Consider the following 11,983-nt stretch of genomic DNA (forward strand, 5'->3'; position numbering starts at 1 on the left):
ACACCGATCCATTGACACTAAGAACAAATATCCTTAATCCTTCTGAACAAATGCAATTTCCCCTCCCATGTGGTCAACAATGCCCTTTAGTGCATCTCCTCCACTTCCTGCACCTCCACCCTTGAACCCCACTCCTCCAACCGCAACAAGGATAACCCACCCCCCACCCCCGGTCCTCACCTTTCACTTCACCAATCTCCGGATACGATGCATCATCCTCTGCCATTTCCGCCACCTACAGTCAGACCCCAGCACCAGAGATCTATTCCCCTCCCCACCCCTTTCAGCATTCCGCACAGACCATTCCATCCCTGACTCCCTCATTAGGATCCCCCCCCCGCCACCTTCCCTTGCCACTGCAGGAGGTGTAAAACCTGCATCCACTCCTCCTCCCTCACCTCCATCCATGACCCCAAAGCATCCTTCCACATCCGGCAAAGATTTTCCTGCACATCCAAACACCTCATCTACTATGTCTGTTGCTCTCGATGTGGTCTCTACATTGGGGATATAGGATGCCAACTTACAGAACATTTCAGAGAACATCTCTGGGACACATGCACCAAACAACCCCACCACCCTGTGACCAAGCATTTCAACTCCCCCTCCCACTCCACCAAAGACATGCAAGTCCTGGGCCTCCTCCACTGCCAAATTCTAGCCATCTGACGACTGGAGGAAGAACACCACATCTTCCGCCTTGAGACCCTCCAACCACAAGATGTGGTTACCTGCAGTCACCCACTTTGTTGGTTAATGGATAGGAGCCACTGTTTGGTGGTGGGAATGCAGCACACAGTCATGAAATGACAGTAAGACTAAAGCTGACATCACAACAGTCCAATCGAATTTATATTTACAAAGTGATGCTGTTACACAATTATTGAATACCTGTATCAGTGATGTGCCCTCCATAGTTTTTTTTCTTCATTCCCTGATTCTATGTCAAGATGCAGGCTTGATTTCCACAGTTAGGTTGGAGAGAGCCTGCTGTATCATACGCCTTGTTGACTTTGAAGATTTTGGTGGTTGGCTGGTGGCAGTTTTTGGCGTAGACGGCCTAAGCTTGTTGATAGTCTTCTGCCCAAATGTTGGCTCACATTCCGAATCTCGAATTGCTGCAGACATCAGAATCCTAGGCAGGAAGGAAATAGAGGGACAAAAACAATGACTGCAGATGCTGGAAACCAGAGTCTAGATTAGAGTGGTGCTGGAAAAGCACAGCAGTTCAGGCAGCATCCGAGGAGCAGTAAAATCGACGTTTCGGGCAAAAGCCCTTCATCAGGAATACAGCAGGAAATAGAGGGGCAGCCATCTTTGAGAAAAAGCTCCTTGAGTGCTTGATTTGTCAAGCCCCTGTCTTCCTGTCGGTACTTGGTGGCACCACCTTGTTTCCTTTGTGGAAGAAATGCCTGAAGTGAAGTCAAAGTGTTTCATACACCTCTCACCTTGCACCCAAGGCTAGAATAATGGAACGCAGGTCTGAGTGCATAACCAACGGAGCATTTTGCTGGGCCTGTGGGTTCAAGGTACCTGCCACTGTTTCCATGGATGCAATTATGCACTGACATGCCAGAGTCACCATAATATTGGGATTATCGGACTCAACCAAATTTTGTTCTAGCCTGCTGGGGACAACTGACATCCTTGTCTGATGTTCCCATAGCTGTTTCTACAGGTTGATCATGTCACTTGTGACCAAGTATAGGGACATATTTTCTGTACGGTGGTGACTAGGTGCCGGGTCTCTGAAAGTCCCTTGAGTGTCAGAAATCTGGGATGTTTCTTTTTCTGTTGGATACAGAGACTTGCCAGTGATGTGCTCACTAGATTCTAACCCTGAGTCTTTATTATGGTGGAGGGAGCATGTGTATGCTGTGCTGGTGCATCCACTGAGAGTTCACACTCTTCCTCCTCCGAGGTGGTGTTGTGATGAGAGATCCAAATTGTAGCCCCTTCTTCACTGAGATTCCCTGGGTGCTACTAGTACCTACATAAGAGGTATTGTAACTATTTGAGAAAAGCTTAGGGCAGAGAAAAGTGTTACTGTTGCTACTCATCCAAAAGAAAAAGCAGAACAAAATATTGAGTATTTGGTTGATGAATCATTGCTGGTGGATCATTTCCATCACCCGCTTTCCCAGCATTTCTGCCATTTTCTCTTCAAAGTGGGTGAGAAATTTGATGTTTCCCGTATACAATCTCACAACTAATTGATCCATTGGCCAGTTTTGGGCTCGCCTTTTTTATAATCTGATATGGATTAAATGGAGGATGATAATAGAGGTGCCAGCTGTCGCTAAGTGAGTGAGTAGGCAGGAAGGTTCCGTTGCTTGAGAGGATAAAGTGGGAGTAAGTCTTTAAGTAGCATGATGCATGTTGATCTTTAGGAAGATGCCCATGAGATAGCCTTTTACCCTTGCAGTGCATAGTAGGCTCTTTTGCTGCCTGTTGTCTATCTGTTTTTAGTGCTGCCACAATACTGACCTTGCTGTGATTTCTGACAAGGTCAGCCTTCCCATCTTGTCAGATGGGAAGAGGATTGATCTGCTTTCCGATGTCCTGTGCTGCAGCACTTGGAGTGCAGTTTCAGTAAACCTGAGGGCCAGTTTGGCTTTCTTGAATCTCCTGCCTTGAGTCTTGGGGTGATCATCACATTCTGAGGGTAGGTTCCTGCCTTGTGGTGTTTGAAGTGCTATGTAGTTATCTTGAAATATGTCAATGAAGCCTTTGAGCTGAGAAGGTCTCAATAGTGGGGAGAACTTCCAACCCGCTCGCAACATGATTTGCTGAGTACTTGTGCTATATCATGCTTGGATAGATAATGAACAAAGAAGCACGTGACAATATGCCCTAGCCATTGAAGGATATTCTGATATTCACCACGCTCTTCACCTTTCTTTAACTTCAAATGGAATACTCAGCCATAGATGGTTTTCACGCTGAAATTCCACTGTTGCCACTGGTATTTATAAGAGGGATGACTTTGAGTCATAGAGTCATTACTTGATGAAGTATCTAAGATTCTGAAATATCTTGAAAAGATGAACTTGGAAAAAATGCTTCCTCTTGTGAGTAAGTGGGCGGCACGGTGGCACAGTGGTTAGCACTGCTGCCTCACAGCGCCAGAGACCCGGGTTCAACTCCCGCCTCAGGCGACTCTCTGTGTGGAGTTTGCACATTCTCCCCGTGTCTGCGTTGGTTTCTTCCGGGTGCTCCGGTTTCCTCCCACAATCCAAAAATGTGCAGGTTAGGTGAATTGGCCATACTAAATTGCCCGTAGTGTTAGGTGAAGGGGTAAACGTAGGAGTATGGGTCTGGGTGGTATACGCTTCGGCGGGTCGGTGTGGACTTGTTGGGCCGAAGGGCCTGTTTCCACACTGTAAGTAATCTAATCTAAAAAAAAACCCTGTTTAGAAATTAGGGGTCGCTCTTTTAGACAGAGTTGAGGAGAATTTTTTTTTCCTCCTTCAGATTCTTCCGTGACTTTGGAACTCCCTGCTTCAGAATGTGGTGGAGGTGGAATCATTGGATATTTTTAATGCACGAGTACAGTAATTTTCTAAAGGCAAGGGAATCATATGTTATCCAAGGTAAATGAGAATCTGGCATTCAAAACACAAGCAGCTCAGCTATGATCTTGTTGAACAGTGCAACAAGATTGAAAGGCCAAAGGCCTATTTCTGCTCCTAATTTGTATATTTGCCAGTGTTCGGGAATGTCCAATTAATTAACTGTTTCTGCTTCACAAAAGCTATCCAACCTGTTGAGTTTCCTAACATATCTTTTTTATCCCAAATTTCAAGTATCTACAGCCATTTGCTTTGCTTTTCAAAAAATATTTTCTGTTTTCATTTGTCTCTAATTTGGTTCAAATCTTTGCCAAACTTTGTTTATTGTTGTAACATGTTGCAATTCAGTGAGTACCCAGTATTCAGTCTGGTTGTAAACTTACCTAATTCTATTTTAGGTAAAGGAATATTCTGTTTGGATCTGCGGAACTGGAAGGGCAGAGTATCCCTCCAGGACAACTGTTGGCTGCTACAGATGCCAGAGAATACAAAATTGATTAAGAACACTTCAGTCAAACAGGTTGCTGATCCTGTTCAGAGGATTAAGGTAATTTTTTTTAAAAATATCAGCATGTCAAAGCTGTTATATGTGTACAAGGTTATATTCATGCCTTGTCCTTGCATCTAACTCTCTTAAACCATTTTATATGTGCCTGATGCCCATGCCTGCAAATATCAATTAGTCATTGTCATCATCAAAGGTAAGCCTAACAGATTTGTTAAGGTTAGGTGCAATGCTGACTGATGAAATTCTGTGATTAGTGAAGGTGATAATAAAAAGCCTGAAATTATATTGGAACCCAGATCTTCCAGATTTTTGCCTGTGCAAAAATCACTGTAAATTCCAGTGGGTTGGCAAGGGCTGAGAGGAGGTGGGGTGGCTGGCATGGGACTAAAATGAAAAAGTGGAAAATGGGAGCTTTAGGGATGACAATCCATCGTTTAAGGTTGAAGTTGTTGGAGGCTCTTAGGCAATATGGTGGAAGCAAAGAATGATGATCAAAAGACTGAATTTAGAACAGTGTTTTAAGAAGAAATGATAAGACTTGGGGAACTTCCAGAGATAGAATAGAGCAAGACAAGGAAAGGTTTATAGACAGATACAGACTTTTAAATTGAGTATTTGGAGAATTAAAGTTGTACACATAAGTGATATCAGATGTAGTGTGACCAAAATCACCCATGCAATATGGATGCATTTTCTTAATGTCACTTACAAATTACAATATTTGAAAAGCTGGACTCATGATGGAAAGATAATAGATAGCATTGTTTCCAGTTTGTTTCTGCATCTTTGTATCTATTTGCAAGTATATTTCTTTTTAACTTCTCTCAGAATTACTGGGTTTACTTGGCTCAATGATAGCTGTTTTATCTATGCATCAGAAGATTGTTGGGCCAAAATTCCTTTCCAAGACTAGAGCATAATCAGTGTTGTATTAGGGAGTGCTTTCTTTCAGATAAGCAACAAGTTCTATAGGTCTACTCAGACAGTTCATCTGCTGTCTTACCTCAACCAACACCACCAAAGCTAAGCTGGTCATTTATCTTATTATTGTGCTGACAATAAGTTCTTTCAATATATAAAAAGGAAGATTGAGGTCAAAGTGAACATCGGCCCCTTAGAATATGAATCGGTGGAGACAGTTTTGGGGAACAAGGAATTGGTAGAGGAGTTAAACATTTATTTTGCACCGGTCTTTACAGTGGAGGATACTTTGTACATCCCATTAATACTACCAAATACAAGGGAACAATTAAGTACCATCATCGTCACGAAAGAATTAGTGATGATTAGTGAAAAATGAATGGGGATAAAGGCAGATACATTCCCTGGCCATTTTGACTTGCGTCCTAGCATCCTAAAAGAGGTAGCTACAGAGATAGTGGATGCATTGGTTGTGATTTTCCAAAAATCATTGGATTCTGGGGAAGTATCAGAGGTTTAGAAAACTACCAATGTGACGGCCCTATTCAAAAAGAGAGGGAGGCAAAAAGCGGGTAACTGTAGGCTGAGAAGCCTAATGCCTATTTTTGGAAAATTATTAGAATCAATTATTAAAGAAGTAATACCAGATCATTTGGAAAATCATAGATTATCTTGTATGGGGACTACAGCCAGCCCACAACAATAGTTGGAGTCAAATTTAATGTGTGGAACAGGAATACCATATGTTACATTTGCCTTCGTAGCAAAGATTAATGAGACAGGGCCTGTACATTTGAACATTTTGGAACATTGAGAATCATCTAATTAAAAACTTAAAAATATCATTATGGAAACTAAAAAGTTTCAGTGTAAATATTGAATATAATGCTTTGAAGTGTTGAATTAAATATTTACCAACCTTGATGAGGATATTATATTTACCATTCACTTCATTCACATATAAGATTTAGGACTATATATACATTTATAAACTCCAAACTGTGACCACATGCATTTAATGCTGCTATATCTTATTTGTACATAATTCATTCAGCAGATAGTTTGTTGACTTAAAAGTGTGCTGGGAACCATTAATTTGCCTCTGTTTCCTATGGGAATAGAAAATAAATTATGAATCAAAAATTTCACTTCCATTGCATCCATATGCTGGAAGCTATGTAATGTTCACGCAAAGATCTAAGAACTTCTGGTATTTGCAGTGACTATTCTTTACCTGAAAGTGAACTAGTCCAGTGAATCCACCTTCAAATGCTCATTTTGTTTTGTCCTGAACAAGCTTGTCCCTGTAATTCATTTCATTTGGACAATCTCAGTTCTCAGTGAATTTCCTTATGCTGATTGTTCTACTTTGGATGTGCCAATAATGGCACAAGACAGTATATATCCATAAGAAGGTTAAATGTTATTTTAATAAATAACTTTCACTGAATAAATGATGAACTTGCTTCATATTTTACCTCTTTAACAAAGTCCTAATTAATTTTAATCATTAATTTAAAATCATTTTTATTCTCATTCTTATTTGTTAACCTGTGGCAGAAATCTAAAAGCAATGCAAAAAATTGACAAATAATCAATTAACAACTTACACCAGTATACATTTTTTACTGTTTATCTAATTTTTCAATTGAATCCTCAAACAAGATGGCATTTAAGTGAAGACCTTTCTGGATTGTAAAGAGTTAGTTGATTTCACACTATAGCCATTAGTATTTTATCATGCCTTATATTTTGATTTTCTTTTACATGTTGTTGTACCTTGTAACCATGTACCTTGGTTACAATAAATGTAAAGTGGTTCCCAAGTTGTGTTGTTTAAATACTAAAAGTAGATTGAAATCCAATATATGCAGTAGTGCTTAGGACTGTCTGTTAAAACTTCATAGCAAAAACAACGAGAACTGTCACTTAAAAGAATCTTAGTAATGTTATTTGTGCAGATGCTTCTTTCCATCAGTCAGTCATGTGCTGTGACCTCATCCCTAAATTTGTTACATGTAAATTATTTTTATAGTTGTGAGATCTCTTTTAGAAATCATCAAGACGACTGAAATACTGCTATAATCTCTGATTTAGGGGCATGAATTGCTTTCCCAATTTTAGCGCTGGGAGTGCACAAATATTTTCTGTTGCCCAATTGCTGAGTGGTTCAGACTGATTTTTTGCTGTCAAGCTTCTGAGCAAGAGAATTTCTGAGGGTTACAAAGAGGCAAATGGGTTTTCAGTTGGGTCTACCTCACTCTGTTTACTGACTAATTATAGGACTTTCTTTAGGATATGGTGATGTTTACTTTGAACTAGGGAACATGATATTACAAGGGTTAGTCATACAATTATTCAGAAAAAATGCTGTAGGGAAGCAACCCACTATGGCAGCTAGAGTTATTTAAAGTCAATTAATAAATCTGAAAAGTAAAGCCAGTCTCAGTAATGGTGACTGTGGATGTAGTATTAGTTTTAGTAACAATCCAATATCCTTACCTGGTCAGACCTACACATGACTCCAGGTCAACAACATTATAGTTGACTTATACCTATCTTCTGAAATGGCTTACCAAATGAATCAGTTCAAGGGCAGTTTTATGTGTTCATGTGAGGTGGATATCACTTGCTACTCCAGCATTTATTGCCAACCCCTAATTGCCCTGAAGAATGTGATGAGCTGGCCTCCTGAACCTCAATCCGGATCCTCAATGCTGCAACACTGAAGGTGTCAGGAAACACACAGTGCTGTTTTGAATGGGGTTCCAGGATTTTGACCCCGCAATTATGAAGAAACAGGAATGTAGTTCCAGATCTGGGTAGTATTTATGTTGGTGGGGAACTTGCAGTTGGTGGCTTGTCCATGCATCCTGCTGTCCTCGCCATTTTAGATTGTAGAGGTCATAGGTTTGGAAGATGGGTGTCAGAGGAGCTTTGATGAGATTCAAGATGGCAGTAGCGTAGCAGTGCTGTGTACAAATTCTAGCCCAGGGCTCAACTGTTCACACATTTTTTTTTGCTTTCTTTTTACTTTTTCTTTCATTTTCCCTTTCGTTATTCTTTTCTTTGGAGCCATTTGCAGTGTGTTACTTGGCAAAATTGGCATGGCAGCTAGAGTGGGCCATCACAGAATAGCAGCTCATTCCGGCAGTCAGAGGTGCTGATGGACACAGTTCCTCACGATAACTGAAGGTAGTGGTGGCAGCAGCCGCAGGGATGTCCACCCAGTATTCAGGGATGGTAGTGGCAGCGATAGCAAAGCTCCTCCAATGATTGGAGATGGAGGCAGCTGCGGATTTATGAATGTGGCGGCGTCGGCAAGGTGATGTCTTGGAGAAGGCCGGTCAGAGCGGGACAAGATGACATTGGTGGTCTGAGACTGGGACTCCTGGTTGCAGTAGGCCCAGCGTTGGGATGCCTGGCATGGTGAAGCGGTTGCTGCAACAGCGGCAGTGTGGTATGCCCGGAGCTAGGAATCCTGCAGTGAGAAGCGTAACTCCTGTCTGACTGGTATCCATCTACCATCTACAAGGAACAAATCATTAGCAGCACTGTAGACTATCTACTAGATACACAGCAGCAACTCAGTGATGATATATTTATTGTCATTTGCATTTTACAGTGAATAATACAGTAAATACAGTGAGAAGCTTCAACAGTTGCCACAATCCAGCACCATTTTGAATAGTTTTAAGAATAAAATGGATAAAAGATATAGTGTAAGAGTATAGTGTAGTGTATAGTGTAAGTATAGGAGAGTATAGTAAAAGAGTATAGTGTAAGAATAAAGAGGATGAAAGATATAACTGAAAGACAGCTTTGAGCCGTGAGCCAACTCACCAACAACGCCTGTGCTGCTACCACTCCTCTACTGCCTTGTGCTGTTGTAACCACATATTAATAAAACTGATCCAGTTCAGTTGTTGCTCCATGATAACTTCCAGGTTATTGATAGTGATGAATTTAGCAATGATAATGCCATTGAACATTAAGGAGCAATGGTTTGAGTTCTCTCTTGTTGGTGGCAGTCACTGCCTGGCACTTGTGTGACACAAATGTTGTTCGCTTTTGTCTACCAAAGGCTAGATGATGTCCACGTTTTGCTGCATATGGACACAAACTACTTCAGTATTTGAGGAGCTATGAATGGTGCTGAACATTGTGCAATGATTAGCAAGCGCTCCCACTTCTGATCTTGTGACAAAGGGAAGGTCATTGTCGAAGCAGCCGCAGATCGTTGGACCAAGGACACTGCCTTGAGGAACTCCTGCAATGATGTTCTGTGGCTGAGAGGATTGACCTCCAATTGTCATCAATGATCTTCCTTTGTGCTAGGTATGACTCCAGTCAACACAGAATTTTTCCCTTATTCCCATTAATTCCAGTTTTACTGGGGTTCATTTATGCCGTAGTCAGTCAAATGAGCTGTGATATTAAGGGCAGGCATTCTCAGTTCACCTAGCCTTGCAAGCAATGCCTACATTCTATGAAAGAATAATGAAAACAAGGTAAGAAATCGTGATTGCAAGGATGCTTTTTTATATAGGAGGAGAAAGTGAGGTCTGCAGATGAGGTCTTCAGTTTCCTGAGGAAGGGCCTGTGCCCGAAACGTCGAATCTCCTGTTCCCTGGATGCTGCCTGACCTGCTGTGCTGTTCCAGCAATAAAGTTTTGCTTTTTTATATATATAATTGATTTTACAGAGAATGAACATTTAGGAGGAATGGGGAATACTGTTGTAATTTCATTGGAAATGTTTTGCAGGTGTCTGCTGGTTGTATTTTATTATATTGCAAGAAAGATGAAAGAGCGAGTTAGTTTTCCCTTCATGTTCAAAGTTTGTGAGAAGATTTGTAGCTCGGGTGCTCGTTGTTGTGGTTCTGTTCACCGAGCTGGGAATTTGTGTTGCAGATGTTTCGTCCCCTGTCTAGGTGACATCCTCAGTGCTTGGGAGCCTCCTGTGAAACGCTTCTGTGATCTTTCCTCCGCCATTTGTAGTGATTTGAATCTGCCGCTTCCGGTTGTCAGTTCCAGCTGTCCGTTGCAGTGGTCGGTATATTGGGTCCAGGTCGATGTGCTTATTGATTGAATCTGTTTGAACGGTGCCGTTACATCAAATGAGGCCATGGTTTCTTCCTTGTCTATGTGCATATTTCTGATGATGTCCAAGAATTCCTGTGTTGATTGTATAGAGTGTCTGAATCTGCCGATCAGGTGTTTCAGTTTCTGCTGTAGTTCTTTAGCCAGTTTGTGTGATGGTGTCCCTGGTCATGATACTACGGGTCTGAGTGGGATGTCTGGTTTGTGCACTTTAGGTAGTCCATAGAATCTGGGGGTGTTGTTGCTTTCAGGTTTCATTCTTTGTAGGTCCGACCTGGTTATCTGTCCGTTTTTTTGTAGGTTCCTCAGTGTGTTGTTTATCCTATTGGTGAGCTGTGGGGTGGGGTCAAACTCCCTCTTTTGGTAGGTGTTGGTATCTGCAAGTAGTTGTTGCGCTTTTTGGATGTAGTCTGCTTTGTCCAGGATGACCGTCATTCTGCCTTTGTCTGCTGGTAGTATGATTATGTTCTTGTCGTTTCTTAGTGATTTTAGTGCTTCCCTCTCCTTGGTGTTGAGGTTATGTATTTGTCTTTTCCTTGTCATCAGAGGTACAATACTTTGTCTCACTGTTTGTTGTGTCTCTTCTGTCAGTCCATTGTTCCTGAGTTTGCATTCTAGTGCTGCTAGCAAGTCTGCTGTCTTGGCGTCCCTGTGGTTGTAGTTGAGTCCCTTGGCCAGTATTGTTCTTTCCTGTCTGTGAGCTGTCTGTGGGAGAGGTTGAACAGATTCAATCAATAAGCACATCGACCTGGACCCAATATACTGACAACTGCAACAAACAGCTGGAACTGACAACCGGAAGCGGAAGATTCAAACCACTACAAATGGTGGAGGAAAGATCACAGAAGCGCTTCACAGGAGGCTCCCAAGCACTGAGGATGTCACCTAGACAGGGGACAAAATGTCTGCAACACAATTCCCCTCATGTTATATTCATCCTGACTCTATAGTTTGGTTCTAATTATAAGAGTGCACTTATAAATAGCTTTGTAGATGTAACAGTTCCACTAATCCTTTACATTCCACCATCATATGTAGGTATGAAGATATTCTTCATTTAGTGTTAGACGAACGTAACGGAGTAAATATGTGAGTGCATAGCAAATACCTCACTTTATAGTTCTTGCTGAAAAATATATAAAATTAAATTTATTAGCTGCTATACATGTGTTTGTTGCCATTTAGCTGAAAGAACTGCAGCAGTAGAATGATAATATAACAATGAAAGCCACACAAAAATTTGGAACACAAAGAGGTATATGAGTCATAGTCCATCGTTCCTGTAAAGTTCATGTTAAATACAGAAGTCACAACAGATTTAACTAGGAGCTTTTCAACACATGCTTCCTGTACCTCACATTGTTCTTTCTAATTGTTGGCAGGCCCCCCTTCATGTCATCCTAAATACTCCTTTCCTGTTAGTTCTACATCTTTCGTTGTTGATCTGCTGGCTCCATTCATCCTGTTCCACTCTCTCTTCGTTCTTCTCAGTGACTCCACTCTTACTGGTTATCATGTCCTTTCCAAATCTGTCATTAGCTCTCCGACTTGCCAACATTTCTTGTTTGCTCTTGTTTGCTGTGCTATATCCATCATCTGTTGCATCCTCTGCACCCGATGTGGCCTCCTCTATATTGGGGAGACAGGCGCAACCGCAGGAGGTGCAAGACTTGCGCCCACAACTCCCCCCTCACCTCTCTCCAAGGCCCCAAAGGAAACTTCCATATCCGCCACAGATTCACCTGCACCTCCACACACATCATCTATTGCATCCTCTGCACCCGATGTGGCCACCTCTATATTGGGGAGACAGGCCGCCTACTTGCGGAGCATTTCAGAGAACACCTCTGGGACACCCGGACCAACTAACCCAACCACCC

The 11,983-nt window shown here is 41.7% G+C and overlaps 1 protein-coding gene across 2 annotated transcripts in view; it reads left to right on the forward strand.

Annotated features, from left to right (window-relative positions):
• si:zfos-911d5.4 overlaps positions 1-11,983 on the forward strand; it is a 247,088-nt gene that overhangs the window by 39,140 nt on the left and 195,965 nt on the right. For both annotated transcript variants that reach the window (XM_043712663.1, XM_043712662.1), the window contains exon 4: positions 3,971-4,119. In XM_043712663.1, coding sequence (XP_043568598.1) covers positions 3,971-4,119 — 149 coding nt within the window. The remainder of the gene's footprint in view (positions 1-3,970; positions 4,120-11,983) is intronic.

Source organism: Chiloscyllium plagiosum, chromosome 22 (assembly GCF_004010195.1).
Source record: "Chiloscyllium plagiosum isolate BGI_BamShark_2017 chromosome 22, ASM401019v2, whole genome shotgun sequence".
NCBI lineage: Eukaryota > Metazoa > Chordata > Chondrichthyes > Orectolobiformes > Hemiscylliidae > Chiloscyllium > Chiloscyllium plagiosum.